The sequence below is a fragment of the Grus americana genome, chromosome 1 (genome assembly GCF_028858705.1).
Source record: "Grus americana isolate bGruAme1 chromosome 1, bGruAme1.mat, whole genome shotgun sequence".
Classification (NCBI taxonomy): domain Eukaryota; kingdom Metazoa; phylum Chordata; class Aves; order Gruiformes; family Gruidae; genus Grus; species Grus americana.
In genome coordinates this window covers 60,538,729-60,557,461 of record NC_072852.1, presented here as the reverse complement: position 1 = coordinate 60,557,461, position 18,733 = coordinate 60,538,729, and the positions used below count along the sequence as shown (strand labels likewise).

The following is an 18,733-nucleotide window of genomic DNA, read 5'->3' as shown; positions in this document are numbered from 1 at the left end:
ATTTTTAAATCTGTCCTGCGTTTAATCCAAAGGTTTAGAAAGTAAGCTTTGGAAAGTTTTGGACGTAGAAGGATGAGGATCTCTAATGTGAGAACTTCATTGCTTAAAGTATATCACATTGCAAAGAGGTGAAACCATAACACCAGTTATAAACACTTCCAGGGGGTCAGCCATCAAAGGACCACAGTGTGTTTTACGAGTGCTAACTGGTACAGCTTGAAAATGCCTCTAGGAAAGGGAAGAAAAAGAGCGGTTAAAGGGGGATCATTATATTCCTATCTGACACATGGAGAAGCTGATGCACAGTGGGCAACTTTCACAGGTACTTGGTGAAGTGGTGACTGCAGCTTGGTTGGCGTGGTGTAAGCACTTGCCCTCTCAGCCCCTCGCAGCCCAGCATGCTGTGAAGATGCACCCAGAAAAGATCTTGAGAAGTTCTGTAGGTTCATTCCATGAGGCAGACCCCCCACCTGGAAAGGGCTGGCCTGAATTTGCCCAAGTGGATTGTTGCTTGTGTAAATGTTTGGAAAGTGACTGATTTAAACCAGGTTACTCAAGCTTGCGTGTCAACAATAGTGTTTGTGTTCAGATGAGATTATCTGCAGTTTAAAAAGGTTCCTGTATTCTTTTGGAAGTAAGCAATAGCGTGTCTAAGTAGGTGATCAGTTATAAAGCTGACAAATATGTGAAATTAAGATCAGTGGTCTGATAAACTATGCTGGTAACAGATGTATTTACATGCTGAGGAATTGAGAATCAGATTTCCAGACAAGAAACTAATGCTAAAAGTGCTAGCTAACGTATTTGCAATGAAAACTTTAACCAAGTCTTCCAAAAATACCATTCCTGAAGTGATGGTCAGACAAAGTCACGACTGTCCTGAAGCATTGCACGTGTCACAAAACCCTTTTTATAAATCAGCAGGAATTACATGCAACAGGATTTATCAACTAATTTGTCTTAAAAGTCTGCAACAAACTGTCACATCGTGTTTAAGGACCATCCATTTCTTTATGTCTTAAATGATAATACAACTCTTACCACTGCATTACTTGAGTGCCTCACAGCACTCATGACGGTACTTACCTTCATGACGTGCCTGTGAAGTATGGAAGTGCCGTTGTCCACACAGCACAGGTAGAGAACAGCGTATTGGAACAGAGGGATGAAGGACCAGTATTTCGAGGTATTCAGGTACCTAGCAAGCACCGGTGGGATTTTTCACAAGAATCTAAATGAGAATTCCTTTTGAATTTTGAAGGTCCCACTAGGCGCCTGTATCCCCCATTGCGTACCTACACCCTATTATGCATCGTGGTTGGCCCACAGTGTTGCAACAAATGTGTGAGAAAAGAGGGGTTTGAATGGTTTTGAGCCCTAGTTTGACATCTCAGCAACTCTAATCTTCAGGCTGCCAATGCTGCTTGAGTTCACAATCAAGCGTGGGAAATAAGCTCAGCCAGCCAGTGGCTCACAGGGGCGGTCATGGTTCACACAGGGTCTCATCAAATCCTCAGCCAGGTAAGAAGAGCCACTAATTCATGGATGTAAGTTGGGAACAAAAATTCATGAAGGACTACTCATCCTTTTAACCCAGGGAAAACAAGAGACATGAACAGTTTTAAACAAAGCCACTCTCTTTGCCATGTTCTCCAGGACTAACGGCACCTACGCAGACCTCTCTGGGAGGTGCCCTAAGTGTTTGGTACAGTGTCCAGTAGCCACACAGGGCACTGAGTGTGTAGTTGTTGACAGGAAGACTTGACCCCAGAGCCACTGTACAAAGGAAACATTGCAAGCTGAAACAAACTCTTTTTCAAGAACTCCAATTTGCTTTGAGTACCTAGTCGGGCTGATAAATGTTTCATGGATGGCAACCCTGTGACAGAGCGAGGAAACTGTGAAACAAACATCTCTTATGGCTCATGTCCCAAATCATCAGCGTATTTTCAACAATTCCAGGAGGGGGAAAAAATCCACTTTATCTGAATAAAGAGATTCCTTACTCTAAGGGATGAGTTTTTGTTGATTAGACTTTACATTGGATTTTTGTTTTGATGTTGAGCCTGTTCTAATCTTTCACTTTTTCAGGGTCGATATGTGACCTGGGGGAGGGCAGGGTAAGAAGGGAAAGAGGTTCCCAAGCACTGGTTTTTTCCATATTGCTTTTAGCTAGCAATTATCTGGAAGTAAAACTGAGACTCTTCCCACCATTCCTCGTGCCCAACTCACATTTGTTGCTTCTCCCCCCCTCCACCTTATAGTCAGAAGACAGCAAGGGTACTCACCATCTGCTTATGGCTTGGGAAGAATGTTTGCTCCACGAGGGGGAACTTCTCGGGACCCAATGAGTTGAAGATTTTAATGAGCTGAGAGAACTTGGGGTGAGGGAGGGAACAGAAAAACAGACACGGTGGATGTCAGTGGCTTATTGTGTAGCAGGTAAGTGCTTGCAAAATGTTCTGATAGTGGTGAAGGAGGTGAGAGAAACATGTTATTATGCCTTTCCCACCTCACTTTCTTGACCTGAGAGCAAGAAAATACGAAGTTGCTGTATTTACCCAGGGCCAAGCCAGTCTGTGTACACAAACCTTGGACTAAGAGAGCAGAGAAGGGTTTCAAGAGCCAGAAGGGGATCAGTTTGGGTTCAGTTACAGATCTGCTATGAGCAAACTTTACTTTCCAAATGTGGCTGGGGAGAGGGTGGGGCCCTTCTTGGTAGAGGAAAGGGCTCAGAGGAGTGACCAAGCAGGAAATCAGTGCCACCACTCCTGAGCAGAGACAAAATAAATCAAAGATCTCCTTTGGATCTCTGCCCCACAGCCAAATCAAAGCAAGGCACATTTACCCGTCATGCTGAAGAGGAGGGGAATTGCCAAGGGACAGAGATGACTAGAGGGAATTGCCCCCTGTGCATGGCAGGAGAAAGGGGAGATCATCTGCTACCCCTGTTGCATCTACCAGTGAGGTCTGAGGGAAGCACCAGTCTGTGAGGATGGTATGTGGAGAAAGCAGTATGTAAACGTCAATGGGGAAAGCAACAGTGCTGGTATTTCGTGTAGAAGGCGAACATTTGCCATCATCCCAGCCTGTCAGCATGAACTTCACCATTATTACCATGATCACCACTATTACAAACTGTTTATCATTCAGGGTTGTGCCCAGCCAAACACAAAGCTCTCTGCGGTAGGACTGGGTTCTGATTTCTGTTCAAATTCCTGCTCTGCTTCAGCCATCTGTGAAGCGAGCAGGCTGTTCTGTACATTGTCTGTAGCCTCCCTGTTCAATCTATCATTGATCAGCTGGAAAAAAAACCCCAAAACTATAAGAGAGAAACTTAATAACCATGACAGAAAATGTTGCCGAAGCAGGCTATACCAAAGAGAATAAGAGGTGATGCATGTATGTACCAGAAACCTTCTGGATCTCAGCAGTAACTTAGATTCTTTACAATCACACCTCTAGCCATTCTGCTTTCTCTCTGAAGAGGTACAGCCCCGTTACCACGCAAAATGCTGAGCTGGCAGCGCTGCTGGTGAAGTGGTTAGACTGGCAGCCTTGCAGAAGGGGGAGTAAAGCTGAGTAAGGTAGCTTGATTATTTTCATGGATGCTAAGAGAATAAAGTGATTGGGGATTGCTCCACAGATAAGAATCTTGTTTCCTGCTGAGCTGGTAGATGTGACCATATTCCCCATTGATGTCCTATTTGCAAAGTAATTTAGAAACTGAATCTACTTTCCAAGCCCCCTGGAATCTGATAAAATCAAGTGAAACTAATAAAGGCCTCCAGTCTGGGCCAGGTCTCACGGTAAGGCCTTTACAAAAGCAAGTTCCCCATCAAAGCTGCTAGGGATGCATTCATCTTGAAGGAGATCTTTGTGTCACCTGTGAGGTAACACACAGGTTAAGGGAAGGAGATAGACGTCTAGGGAACAAGGGAAGGGAAAGAAAGCCCTCTTTCCTCCCAATAGCATCAGCTGCCTAATCTTACATGTTCTGAGCACTTCTGAGCCAGTAAATGTGCCAAAATCACAATGCCGAGGTTACACTGCAGATAAAGAGAGCGCTACCGAGAATATTCTCTGCTGAGTAGCTATGTGAGGGCTCCTGTACTGGTTACTGGGCTAGTCTAAGCAAAAGCATTTCTGTATAAGCTGAAATTTCGCTTGGTGGTGGAGAAGAAATACCTCTTTGGGAGTTAAAGCGTGGCAGGGGTGTAAAAGTATGCAGCCGGTGTGTAAAAAAAATCAGGCTGCTAGGTGTGTGCCAGTCCCAGGCCAAATGCTGAAGGGGCAGCTGCCAGCAGATTTGCAGGCAAATGCAAAGAATCCTTTTGCTAATCGTGTAGGTCAGAATGTGGCATTTAAGCAAACCCAGAAAAGATAAAAGGACGGCATATCCCATCACTAACAGCATCACCCCCTCACATGCATCAGCAGATAAGAGAAAAACTCCTCGTGTAGAATAATTATCATTGGCAAGGAGAGTATTGATGTTGGGGAAGGAGGACGGCCTTCTTAACTACCTGCACTAGCCCTGTGCATCCCAGAGAAGAAACATAAAGCCCTATTTTGACTAGCAAAGTGAGCAAACAGGGCTTAAAAGTTAAATAGAATGAGACACAGACAGGGAGAGGAGGAAAAACACCCTGACTGAGAGCAGCACAGGTCCTCGCTGCACGTACACACAGTCCTGGTGAAACATGGACGCCGTGACGTTGAGGTGACATACGTTTATCCTAGGAAAACAGCTCAAACAAAATAACTGGAACAACTGTGCAGCTGACAGACAGCGTCCTGACTTGTTCCTTGGTCTTCCTTTTGAAGCGTACAGCTCTTGGCTGTTGCTGAAATAAGTATTTCAGGTGGAAAGGTGAGAGACTCAGCCATCTGGGAGCGTCCTCAATGGGCCAAGCCTGCAAAAAGGTCTGACTTTGGTATTGACCCTCATGGGACAATTCCCTCCTTTTTTCCTTTTTTTTTGGCAATTGTTAGGGACAGGATATTGGCAAAGAGACACCCATGATACACAGTGCAGCAGCCTCTTGGATACCTGTAGCAGAGCTCAAGTAGCACCTCCCAGTGCATTTCAGATGGGTAGGAATGTTAGTGTCAGCAGCTCAGCTAGATATAACTGCCCCTTCCACATTTTGGTATCGGTTCTTACTTTCCGTGGTTCCACTGGTTTTAGTGAGATTGCATCCAGACCAGAGAGACACGGGTCAAGGCAATGTGGCACAGTCTGGGTTTTAAGTGAGATGCCTTGCCTGGCTGCTTGGCCATCAGAGCTACTTGCAGGGAGTCTTTACAGAGAAATAAAAAGATCCATTCAGAGGATCTCAAGGCCTTTTGCATATTTTTAAAGTGTCTAGGTCATCAGGGAGCCTGTATCCCTTGACAGTCAGTAACAGTTTGGCTGGGAGTCTCTTGGACTCTGAGGATGACTGTCTTCAACACTTCGTATTTCCTGCAGTCTTACAGATGCAAAAGTTGCCTTCACAGTTACGGACATTACTGTTTGTAATATGAGTGCTACTCTGAGCATTGTTCCCACTGTATTTTTGTATTGTAACTTTAAAAACACAAAAATTAGTGTTTGAAGCAGGTTAGTGGTTGAAGTATTGTGTTTAGGGTGCTTGTAGCATTATTTCTTAAAAATTCTGGGATCATCTTAAAACTTAGGTTTCTTAGATGTTTCGCTGTGTGTGAGATCCCCCAAATATGTCTGTTTCTCTTTCTGAAATGCTTATTTCAAACTGTGCCTTTGTTTAATGCAAATTTTAACCTTTGAAGAAATTTGTGTATTGCAGTACTGGAAACCTGGCAAATGTCATTAAAAAACGGGGCTGCATGTTTGAGTAAACTTAAGCCCAAACTCAGCTGATTGTAATTAGAGTTGCTGAGAAAAAACATCGTTGCAAATAGCCAAGGAAAAACAATCTCACTTCCATCCCCCTCCGCAAAATCATAAACATTTCTATGAAATGGAACCATTTTTGGAAAAAATAAAAAGAGAGAGTGAAAAGCACATTTCCCAGGGGTATTTAATTTTATTTCTTCATCTATCTCAACTGTTTTCTAAGTCCAAAAAGTTTCCAGTATTATTTGTCAAGCAGATCCCTTATTTCAAGATGCCTGTTTTGCAATCAGAGTGGAACATGCACAGAAGTGGTCTGTCCCTATCTCTTATTTCCCAGCTATCACAAAATCATAATTTTCTGATTCTGCTGCCAGTGAAGCTTTCTGCCCTCAAGTGCCCCAGTGCAATCTCTACCTGAGCTTCAACCTGATAAAATTTCAGTGGTGCCAAATACCAGCTCAGATCCCATCTGAGCTCTTAGATTCCTTAGGGCATCACAAATCTTTGGTTTGGGAGGTGATGTGTGTGTGTGGGGGGGCAGTAGGGAAAGGAGGCATTCTGCAAACCTGTTGTAAGTGTTTACAAGTGGTTTCCTTGACTCCTCTGGGAAGGTTGTCTGAGCCAGCTGTCTTCCCTGTGAGGAAAGCAGGGCACAACTGGACCCAGAATAGCTAGAGCCAAGTTACTGGCAGAGCCAATTTCTCCCACACTGCCTTGCCAGCCCTACTTTTTCTTTTTTTTTTTTTCCCCCCCAATGTGCTGAGTTTGTTTTCTTTTAAAGTCCTAAAAATAGGCCTGTCACATCTTGAGGCCCCTGCACGCCATCAGAAATATAATTACAAGGCATGAGCTGAAAAATGTCAACTAAACCTTGACTTAGTCAACCCCAAAATCAGATGGAATAGACCACATGACTGTGTTCCTTAGCAAAAGCCAGTGTAAATGCAGAGGCTTTTTGTCTGGTCACTGGGGTCAACATGCTCGTGTGTGTAGGAAGCAATGCAAAGGTGTTGTACTGAGCCTGGTATTTGATCCTTGTCTTCCTCCCATTTCTGATCCTGGCAACCTTTGTCATTCAAATGGAGACTGAGGCCAAATGTGGCATCATCCACCTATACAATGATGGAAAAGTGAGATTTTTCTCACTACTCTCATTACTGTACTGCAACACTTTTGGAAAAGACAGGACCCTGCTTTTGGTCTCAAAAAATACCCCAAATGTCGTAAAAGAGGTGAAAACTGAGAACACCATTACTACTACACTGGTACATCTTTTTGGTAAGAAATGAGTTCAATCCAACACTGCATATTCATGGCAATAAAAGTCTCAGTCATTACAGACCTCAGCTGGATTTGAACTAGCAGTCAACACACTGAAGATGAATAGGATATTTATTCCAAGGAAAAAACAACAACAACAAAGACTTAATTAGATAATGAGGAAGATTGTTACCACTTGTTATAAACCTTTGGTCTCACCCCAAGCTATATTTGTGCAATGAGTAAGACGAATTCCTAAAAACTATCTAAAAGTGTTCCATGGGGAGCATATTGGAAAGTCCCATCTCCTTGTCACATCCATACAGTGTGTAGTTTCCTGATTCAGACCTAAAAAAATGCAGGGAAATTTCCATTCTGGGAGCATCAGTGATCAGAGAGGGCACTTTGGGATGAAACTGCTTGGAAAACCCAGCTGTGGACTCCAAAATGGTATCAGCATCTGACTTCTTCCTGAAGGTGCTACGATGGCCAGCCTTGCTCCTGTGGCTCATGATGGCCAGCCTTACTCCTCCGGCTCTCCTGCTCCTGCAGTTTCTGCTGACTTAGAGCTGGTCATAAAACAGGTCTGCGTATTTATTACAAACTTTGATTTGGGGCTGAGAAAAACCAATGATAATATTTTTTTAAGGCAGGTGTTCAGTCATCCCCAGGAAAGCAGGGCTTCATCATGTGTAACCGTTACTTGGGAAGACAAACGCCATTGCTCCGAACGCTGCCCTCCCCCTTGCCCTTCCTTCTTCTTCCCAAAGCCCCTTATATGCTGAGCATGACATCACATGGTATGGAATATCCCTTTGGTCAGTTGGGGTCAGCTGTCCCAGCTGTGTCACCTTCCAGCTCCTTGTGCACCTCCAGCCTACTCGCTGGTGTGGTGGTGTGAGAAGCAGAAAAGGCCTTGGCTCTGTGTAAGCACTGCTCAGCAGTAACTGAAACATCTCTATATTATCAACACTGTTTTCAGCACAAATCCAAAACAGCCCCACAGCAGCTACTACGAAGAAAATTAACTCTCTCTCAGTTGAAACCAGGACACAGGCTTGATGAACCAAGATTTTACAATAATCTTGTATTTCCTTCTGAAACTACTGAAAAACTCTATATGCTTTCCTCTTTCCTTCTGCCTTTTTCCAAAGTCTTTGTCATTCTATGTTCCCTTTTTTCCTAGACCTAGTTGTTGAAGAAATCATCTCTCTACTTTTCTTCCTTTTCTTTTCAGCTAATTTCCTCACAACAAAGCACCACCCAGAAAAAGCAGGAAGAGAAGACCAGAGAAGACAAGTGCAGGTTGCACTTCTGCAAGGAATGGATAATATTAGTCTTAGCCTGGGGCACCTGGTTACCACAAGTGTACATCTAATAAAAGATGCTAGAAATACTGTAGTTCAGATATCCTATGTGAATGTTAATATTTCTTTTAAGGTAGTTTTACTGTGTTTTGGTCAATACAGGGATGTGCTACTATTGATCTGCTATTATTAATCTATTGCTGTTCGTCTACTCTGCCTTACGAGAAATGTGGGTGTAACTGTACTGTTGGCTGTTTGTGAGACATTGGAGTCTGGGACAGGTGAAACACCCTACTCAGGGTAAGGAAATAACACCTTGATATTACTAGAGGTTGATAAAGAAGCACTGTTGATGTTTTTTTCCCCAAGAATTCCCAGCTGTATTCCTACAGTTGTTTAGATGGTGGCTTTAACCTGAAGACACAAATTCCTATGAAACAGACTGGAAGCTGAGTGTGGTGCTTTATTGGTACCACTTATCTGCTTTGCAGTGTTGGCATGCAGTTAGAGCTGGATCATCACTTACCACCCAGGGCTTGCTGCAGAAGTTGTAGATGGAGTAGAGGGAGTTGACTGTGTGGATGCCACCATACTGGAGGCCGATGATGAGGCCACGGAAGTCTTCTCCCAGCGCCATGCTGTAGGCATGCTGCCGGATCAGGACAAAGTCGGGCTTGAAGGACCTGGAAGAGATGAGGAGATTGATGTTTTGCTTTTAAACACTCAGCAACACTTCTAACCTCCCCCTGTTTCTTGTCTATCCTTCTCCTTTTCATTAGCACATATTGCTTTTCTTTGTGCCTGTCATCATGGGTTGCTTGCGTTAGAAGGTAACAAACCAAACAAAAAAGTCTAGTCATTAAAAAAGGGAAAATCCAACATAGCTGGAAGTGTGAGAGTGTAGAAGCAGGCCAAAGAGATTTGCTGCAGTTTCCATGTCACTCAGGCATGCACAGGAACAAGCCATAAGTGGATCCAAGGGTCATAAATTCACTGGTGGGGGGATTCTCTTTTCTTTCTAAAAGCTTGGCCATATTTGGCAAGCTCGTTGCAATGTGCGACACAGATGAGGGAGCAAGTTTGTTTCCTGACGATTGAACTCGATATTGAAGCAATGCCCAGCGGGTGGGAAGATCATGACGGATTTCAAAAAAGCTATCGTACACATCCACACGTTGACATACATTCCCCCTTTAATCAGTTTACTACATGCGCAGCACATCCCAGGCTCTTACGGCTATGAGTCAACAAGTAAAAGGCAGGCATGGTAATGTAATTAATCAAATGAGCAGAGCGTCTCATCCAGTGCTTGTGACTCATGGTGTGGACTTCCAGAATATTATTTAGCAAGACTGGAGCTGGGACTCCTATGGTTCAACAGCAGCAGCAGCTCTCAGCAAACGCACAGAAAAGTGGGGCCCTTTCTAGGTAAGCCAACAGGCAACGGATTATCTTTCAAACAGCCAGATCTCATTCCTTGCTGACACTGTGTCTTTGGAGCCATTCAGAAATCTCTGGAAACAGCAGCTGGAAAGAAACTGCTCCCAAAATGGAGCTCAGCAGTTCATTCTTGAAGGCATGGAAGGGGCTTTTCCACTGAAACAGGGGATTATTCTATACTTTAACAGAGGTTGCATCAAGGACATTGGAGAAATTTCCATGCTGTATTAAAGATTTTCAGAGAAATGAGCTCTGTAACCAGGTCCCATTACCTCACTACCCTCGAACATTTTCCTTGCTAAGAGACTATAATTTCTATCCTTTGCATGTATGAGCTGGAAATACTTTGGGTTTATAGCCCCTATTTATATTTCCATCATTCTGGCAGGGAAATCCGAGATGGTGACTCTGGGCCAGATTGCGGCAACAAACACTGTATACAAAACCCAGCGCAGCTTTGTTGTTTGAAAGCTGCTCATTTTGTTTGTTGGCCTTGGGCTTTTGTTATCGCCTGAGACATGGTGAGGAGCATGCTCTGCTTTTGTGATGCAAGAGGCCAAGCTTTGGAAATGTTGTGATTCCCTCCCATGGAGTATTTTTAAACCCAGGCATGTTCCCTAATGTACTTGGCACCAAAGGTGGTGCTTTCCTCCAGCAGCGAGATGCATAATGAGCATCGGGAGGGCTGCGCTATCACTGTGCAGCTGATTTATGGACCTCCCTGGTGTCAATGGGGGTGAGGGAATCGGTGACCCCCTGTTGCGAAACAGCAAGTGAATACAAATCTGGGAAAGCTTGAGTTGCTCCATTCTGCTGGACTTGCCGTGTAGAAAGTACCCCAGAGGCAGGCACAGGTCCTCAGGAAGGATTAATCAGCTTCCTAGGACCAGGACTCAATGTCTGTGCTGAGTTACTAAACAGTTGTGGTGCCTGGAGGGGCAGGAGCTTCAGGTGTATCCCTCCTTCATTCGGCTTTCCGAGCACATGAAGAAGAAAATGGTCCCTGTTACAGCTCAAGTCTTTCCCCAGGCTTGACTTAGGGAGCAGCACTTACTGGAGCTGCACGGTAATGGTTCAGACCATTGCTCCAGTTTCCCCAGAGGAAATGGCAGTATTTGCCCTTGAACATCTCCCCAGCACCCTGGGGTGGGGACGTGGCGCTGTGGCGGGGAGGAAGCATGCAAATGAGTGTGGCCAGCCCGGGGAGGGAGGACACACAGCCGCTGGGAAACTGCCTTCAGTGGCTTTACTTCTGCCAGCCAAAAGTTTAGGAAAAAAGCTCATGTCTTTTCAGATCCTGGCAAAGGAAGAGTTTTTTCAACTTAGAAGATGGACATAGGAATACAGCCTATTCTCAAACTCCACATCGTGTGGGAAGGCAGGGCGCTCTCTCATGCAGCAGATGAGGAGTGAATCTCTAAAGCGAAGGTGGACACTGAATCCCTGTTTTGAGCTGTGGGACAATGAGGATGTTCCCATGGATACTGAGAACAAGGCAGAGGAGTGCAGGGCCCGGGACTAGCTGCGAATAAACATCAGCTGGAGAGCCCCGGAGTCTGTGAGGCATCTGTAATGGAGAAACAGAGACCAGTGGCAAAATGTGAGGCGATGGGCTAGGAAGGACAGCAGGCAATAAAAGGGAAATGAATAGTCATGGTAGGAGTGATGGCGTGAAAACTGAGTATCTGGGGGTACCAGTGATCTGGGGAGAAGAGAGCTTAATTGCTTCACATGAGGATTCTTGCTTTTTTGGTAGAAGATATTACTTTTGCAAGCTACCACTCATTCTCGGAGTGTAAAGCTTAAGCTAACATAGCGAGCCTTGGATTTGGAATAGCTAGTAGCATAACTGTTTTCTTTGCTAGTTCAACCCAACCCAATAACATCTCCCATGACGGAAAGCTGAAGCCCTTGGCAGACAGACGGGTTAGGCACAAGTCCCACATTTGAAACACCATTGCTAAAACCTTTGGGTGAGCCAAACTCAGTAGCACCTACTGTGTTGAGGTCCTAAGTCCGGCAGGAGTAGGAGAACTATGGCAGGAGCATATACTTTTCCTCTCCACTAGATCTGTCCAGCCAGAGTTTAGATGACCACGAGAGGTCTTGAATAAAACTGTAGCTAGACCCCTGCTAGAGACAGGTCATGGGAATGGGTTCGGTCACAGAAAGAATACAGGAGAGCCCATTTAAACGTCTAATGGACAGGGAGATGGGATAGGTAAATGGAACTAAAAGTAAAGTACAGATTTAAAACAGTCACTAACAAGCTGTGTTCTGCATGTTGGTGTGGTGCCCTTTCTGTGCTGCGTGGCAGACACCTGCCTGAAGTTGTGAATCTTCCTTAGCATGATAGCCAGATGGATGAAACTTCCGGGAGAAAGCTGGAGCCCATCTTTGGCCACAACCATTTTACAGAAGCCCTTTCTCAGACCCTAAGAGCTCAGTTCTCATTTAGAATTTGGCTCCTAGCACTGCCTGGCAAAATAAAGGCCACTAAATTGCATGTAACATATTCCCAGAGTGGCATAGAGATACAAGAATCCTTTGTTTAAAAAAAAATAAATCCAGGAGACTGGAAAATTTTCATTTTCAGATTGAATTAGCTGGTGAGATTTCATTTTCCTCTGGAAAGGAAAGATGGTTTCCTTTCAGCACGTGTCACCACAGGCAATGGCCTCTGCCACACGCGACACGAGCCTTTCAGTGCTCTGAGTGGTGCACGACTGAACCGGCCACCCCCAGAGGGAAGCAGCCCCCCACAGGTCCCTATGGCTTTTCTCACTTTGCACTAGTTGCCTCCTTGTACCAGATGCTAGCCAAGGCACATGGCAGCTGCTCAGCCTAACTCTCCTCCAGCAATTGAGATCAACCAGCGATTACCAGAGTTAATCACCCCCAGGGTGATGATGAGTGTCTGGCTAGGAAGTTGCTAGTGCTGCCAGTCCTGAGCCTGAACTCTGATACTGCGGTGCAGTATGCTTATTTGCATTTAACTAACTCTTTTTCAACTTGTTCCAATGCATTTTAGGAGTGTCTTTCTTTCTTAGTGGTAAAATTATACTTTAGAGACAAACCTAAGTATGAAGCCTGGATCCAAAATACCTAATAGGAAGAGAACTGTCTGCAGAATATAATTTCTTAGGTTGGACCCATCTACCCTTACCTCTGTGACAGCATTAGCTGTCTTGGAAATACTTTCATCTGAAGTGAGGGAATATAAAACAATTTAAGAGATTTCTGATGTTAAACATGGAAGTTAAACATCTCAGGAGCAGCAGTAGCTACTGAAGATGCACATCCTCACTTCAGGTTCTGTCTACCCTCCATTATTCAAGGAGGCTTTATTCAGTTTTCTGACACTTCCCAGTGATCACCACATTTTGACTAAGTTCTCTTCCAAAGCCTTTCCTATCTGCTTGGCATGACATGGAGAGGAAGAAAAGTGCATAATTAAGCAATATGATACAACAAGCTTTGCATTACTGGCAATTAACGGAGCCTTCAGGCAAGTTACTGAGGCACAAGTCCAAGCCATAAGTGACTGCATTTACCTGAGAAGTCCAATAATCCCTCCAACTATGCAGTGCCTCAGGTGTCTGACAGCTAATAGAAAATGCCATTTACAAATTGGAAAAAGTTCTTTTCATGCTTTACTTGGGTGTTAGTAGTATTGTTATTACATTACTGAAAAGTAATATGAAATCTATGACATTTTCACCTATCACGATGTTAGATTTAATGTTATGTTGGATGTCATAGTAAAATGGGAAATTTGCTAAGAAAAAATCTTATTTCAGTCAAGACCTCATGTCACGTTTTCCACAGAAAGAAGTAAACCCTGCTGAAGTTATTCAAATGAAGAATGAATGTTATTACTTATATGAATAAGGTAACACACAGCTGGTTTTAGAGAAACAAGAAAGCAACATAGAATAAAGAATGACCTCTTTGCTAGGCTGGAGGAGAGGAGCAGGGGGTCTTTTGGGACACTGTAATATGACAATGGCTGGGGAAAAACCATGGGGTATGGGAGACATCAGTGTAGCCAAAGCAGCATGAACCAGGAATCATGGTTGCGGTAGGACCTGCACCACTATATGCAGATGAGGACACCCTGGAAGATGCTCTGATTTGCTTCTCAGCCAAAAACCAATGGTCAACAAGCCATAAAATCCCATGTCACACACTCTCAGAACTGTACTGTGGCAGTCTTCTAAGCTGTGTGGTGCAGTCGACACGCTGGAGGGAAGGGATGCCATCCAGAGGGACCTTGACAGGCTTGAGAGGTGGGCCTGTGTGAACCTCATGAAGTTCAACAAGGCCAAGTGCAAGGTCCTACACATGGGTTGGGACAATCCCAAGCACAACTACAGGCTGGGCAGAGAATGGATTGAGAGCAGTGAAGAAGGACTTTGGGGTGTTGGTGGATGAGAAGCTCAGCATGACCTGGCAATGTGCACTTGCAGCCCAGAGAGCCAACTGTGTCCTGGGCTGCATCAAAAGAGGTGTGACCAGCAGGTCGAGGGAGGTAATTGTCCCCCTCTACTCTGCTCTCATGAGACCCCACCTGGAGTACTGTGTCCAGCTCTGGGGTCTCCAGTACAAGAAAGACATGGACCTGTTGGAGCGAGTCCAGAAGAGGGCCATGAAGATGATCAGAGGGCTGGAGCACCTCTCCTATGAAGACAGGCTGAGAGAGTTGGGGTTATTCAGCCTGGAGAAGAGAAGGCTCCAGGGAGATCTTATAGCAGTCTTCTAGTACCTGAAGGGGGCCTACAAGAAAGCCGGAGAGGGGCTTTTTAGAAGGGTATGTAGTGATAGGAAAAGGGGTAATGGGTTTAAGCTGAATGAGGGTAGATTTAGATTAGATATTAGGAAGAAATTCTTCACTGTGAGGGTGGTGAGGCACTGGAATAGATTGCCCAGAGAAGTTGTGGATGCCCCATTCCTGGAAGTGTTCAAGACCAGGTTGGATGGGACTTTAGGCAACATGGTCTAGTGGAGAGAGTCCCTGCCCATGGCAGGGGGGTTGGAACTAGATGATCTTTAAGGTCCTTCCAACCCAAACCATTCTATGGTTCTATGAGTTTACTTGTAAACTGATCAACCTTGACAAGGAAAAGCACGTAGACCTGGATGATGCCTCAAAGTAGTAACAACCACACCTGCCAACAGCAGCATGCCTTCAAAATGCTTGTGACCCAAAGCTTTTACAGAAGATGATCCAAATAGTTTCCAACATCATGGAATAAAGTCATAGAATAATTTAGGTCAGAGAGGATCTTTGGAAATCATCTGGCCCAATACCCTGCTCATTGCAGGGCTAACTTTAAAGTGACATTAGGTTGATCAGGGTCTTGTCCAGCCGAAGTTTTAATATTCCCAAGGATGAAGATCCTCTAGCCTCTCTGGGCACTTGTTCCAGTATCTGACCACCCTCACTGTGGATTTTTTTAAAAAAATTGTATCTAATTAGAATTTCACCTGCTGCAACTTGTGTCTGTTTTTTTCTTTTCCTTTCACTGCACACCTTCAACAGGAGTCTGGCTTCATTTTCTCTACATCCTCCTCTTAGCTGCCTGATGGCTGTAGGTGGATCCCCCTCAACCTCCTCTTACAGATTGAACAAAGCCATCTCTCACTGTCTCCTTGGATGTCTTTAGTTCCGTTCAATGAGCTTGGTGGCCTTTCACTCAACTCGTTCCAGTTTGTCAATGCCTTTTTTGTACTGGGGAGCTCACAGCTGGACACAGTACTCCAGATGTGAATAGTGTCTCGTTAGCTATTCATTTGCTAGTATTGCCCAGTGTGCCACAGGGCTTTTTCCCTGCAAGGGCACACAGGACCTCCAGGTCCTTTTGAGCAGAGCTGTTTTCCCTCCAGCTGCCCCCCCCCGCAGTACTGGTGTTATTCCTCCCTCACTGCAAGACTTTGCAATTGTCCTTAATGAACTCTATGAGGTCCTGTTGGCCCGTTTCCGCAGTTATTGAGGTCTCTCTGAATGGCAGCTCTGCCCTCTGGCATATCTATCGCTCCTCACCCTCCAACTTGTTGCCACCCATGAGCTTGTTGAGGCTGCACTCTGTCTCATTATCTGGTTGTTAATGAAGGTTCACCTTGACCAGTATAGTGCAGGTGCAGCAGGGCTTGGCCCTTCACTTCTCCATTTGCCATTTCCTGGAAGAAGCCTTACTAAAAACTCTCGTGGAAAGGAGATGAATTAAGGCAGGATTGGGGGAAAGCTGATCAGATTGAAACAATCTACAACAGTCTTTAATCATTCTTGCATTCAGTCCAGGATTAACTAATTAATGAGTGCTCTAGGCCCTGGCAGCACATTTCTTATTGGAAAGAATTACTGTAAATGCGAAAAGGGCCAGGGAGTCAGTTTAGTCTCTGAGATGCTCCCCACCCTGGTCTGCTCAGAGTGACTTTTTCTTTCTGGCAGCTGCCTGCACACCAAATGTTTTCCCAATAACTGTCAGCATCCTGCCTGCACGTCGGCTGGGCGCCAGCTGCTGGGGAGGTGAAGGGGGACATTATTCATCTGGGAGATCAGTAAACCCCAAAGAGAGAAGCAGGCCTCCAAGCAGCTGTTTAGCAGCAGGAGCTGAGGTGGAAGCAACTGAGAGTAAATACGTAAATAAACACACCCCAAATTCTCTTCTCATTTTTAGCTCCTGAGAGGGACAGGCAGGTGAGGAGGGGGGAGATATTAGTGAAATTTGATGGTAAATCATCCCCCATGTGGGAATCATTTCTCAGTTTATAAATGTTTACTGGAGGTGTTAAATTGCTTTGTGTGTAACTGCAGCTTGCCAGGATCTACCCTATTTGACACCTTGTCCCAGCCCATTATCTCTGCAGGGCATTTAGGTAAGGGAAGTGGTCATTTGGCACGCTGGTGTTTTGCCTAAAGTGCACTTTCAAAGGCTTACATGCTGTTACACACACTCCTCCCTTACATTTACAGATTGCCACGCCATCGATAGAGAAATATTGCCCAATTGTTGCTCAGTGTTAAATATATAGCACATATTGTACTCTACGGTGTGGTACATTCTGTGAATCTTGGGAGAACTAGGCACTCAACATATTTTTCCATCTGGCTTCTAGGAACCTGAACTCTCCCAATCAGTTTCTCCTGTTTTTTTCTCCCATCTGCCTCTTTGCAGAAATTTTCAGAATTTTTGTTTGGAAGCAACAAAAAAAATAGAAAAAGATATTTTTAAAAAGGCCCCAAATTAGATCCAGAGTTAATTTAAAAAAGACAGGGACTAGATAGAGCCTAGAGTTCCTCTTTGACACAAGTTTCCTGGAAGATGAGAAGCTGGAAAGTGACCTACTGCCTACCAATATGTCCTACATCAATGTCCAAGGACAGTAACTATTCCCATAACCTCCCTGTAGAACTGCAAGAAACCACCAACTCTTGCGAATGAATAGTCCTCAAGAGACAAGAAAATATACATCTCCTAGCAATGTGCAGCTACTGTGTGGTGAGAAAACAAAACCCACATGCCTCTTTCAGGGAGCAGCTTGTGGGGTGGGTGAACCTACTGAGATGGGAAAAGGTGCAGTGGGAAGGGGACAGTACCCTTACTGGGCTTTAAAGAGTCTTGCATCCTAGAGCAGGCAGACCTTTTTTAGCCAGAATACGTCTCCTGGGGACTGAAAGCTCTGAATAGCGGACAAACACTTGCTGCTGGGGTGGCCAGTTTCTTCCCCATTCCCCCCATGTAAAAAGATTTGCTTCCTTAAGCTGTGATTGTACTGCAGCTTGCAGCGCAAAAATACATTTTGGGAAAAAAGCACTTTCAGGTCCTGATCTGTTTGGGATGGTGATTCAACAGGCTGCTGTCCTGTTATCAGACCACAGAGCATGGTTTAAGCACTGAATCAGCTCGGACCAATGGGAAAATCAGCGTCAATTAAAGGAATGAATGGGCTTGTATGGAGGAATCAAAGCATTCACTGACCCCACCACAGCTGCGAGTGACAAGGGCATATATCATCCAGGGTGAGATATGCACCTTCTTATACAGACCGGCCAAATTCAGGCAAGGCCTGTAGGACTAACACCACTCCACAGCAGAGATCCTTCCCCACAGCAAGGCTTTGTCCATGGCGCTCAGCTCCTCTTTGCTTTGCTGTCAGTGTTGTCACCTCTCCCCACTTGCCAGGGCCATTGCTCTGTGCAGGGTCCTCCCCAATTCAGACCCTGGGCATCTCCTGGTCCATCAGCTGTTGTCTGTGTTGTGGTATTACACACTGTAAGTGGTATGGCCACCACTGTGGTAGGTCCCATGCAGACATACAAAAATGTGCTTTCTCCCCTGGATGATCAGCCCCAATGGCAAAAGAGCCAGCTCCACAGGGAGACAGGAGATGAGAGCAGTCTGGTGCATGATTAATTTATATCCTTAAAAGTCTGAAATGCTCCCAAAGACATTAGTATTCTCCATGTAAGAAAGCTGTCCAGATTTTCAACATATCCCTGCCTTATTCCCACATCTACTGGAATTAATAGCTGAAGGTTTGTAAAGCCCAAAAGGCAAACACAGGACTGCATTTAATCTAATACAGAGGCTGAGATCATAGTTTGGGAGTCTAAGTGTTGTCAGAAGCAGAGACAGCCCAAATTCTCATTTATATTAAGACACTTTTATAATATCCTGAAAGCATAAATGCATCTCAGAATGAGAGTGGTGCCAGCACCGACAGCCTCTTTGCAGCGTGGAAACATTGGTATGAAGGACCCTTCAGAGAAATGAAGACAAGTGAAAATGAAAATCCCATTCTTTACATCTAACCCTAGTAGAGGTGACACAGCCCAAGAGCTTTCTAAGGTAAATTAGACTCC

At 44.9% G+C, this 18,733-nt stretch overlaps 1 protein-coding gene across 2 annotated transcripts in view; it reads right to left on the bottom strand.

Moving 5' to 3' along the window:
• SYN3 (synapsin III) overlaps nucleotides 1-18,733 on the bottom strand; it is a 199,213-nt gene that overhangs the window by 130,245 nt on the left and 50,235 nt on the right. For both annotated transcript variants that reach the window (XM_054813139.1, XM_054813140.1), the window contains 2 exons: nucleotides 8,954-9,110; nucleotides 2,289-2,378 (listed from right to left, as the gene is read on the bottom strand). In XM_054813139.1, coding sequence (XP_054669114.1) covers nucleotides 2,289-2,378; nucleotides 8,954-9,110 — 247 coding nt within the window. The remainder of the gene's footprint in view (nucleotides 1-2,288; nucleotides 2,379-8,953; nucleotides 9,111-18,733) is intronic.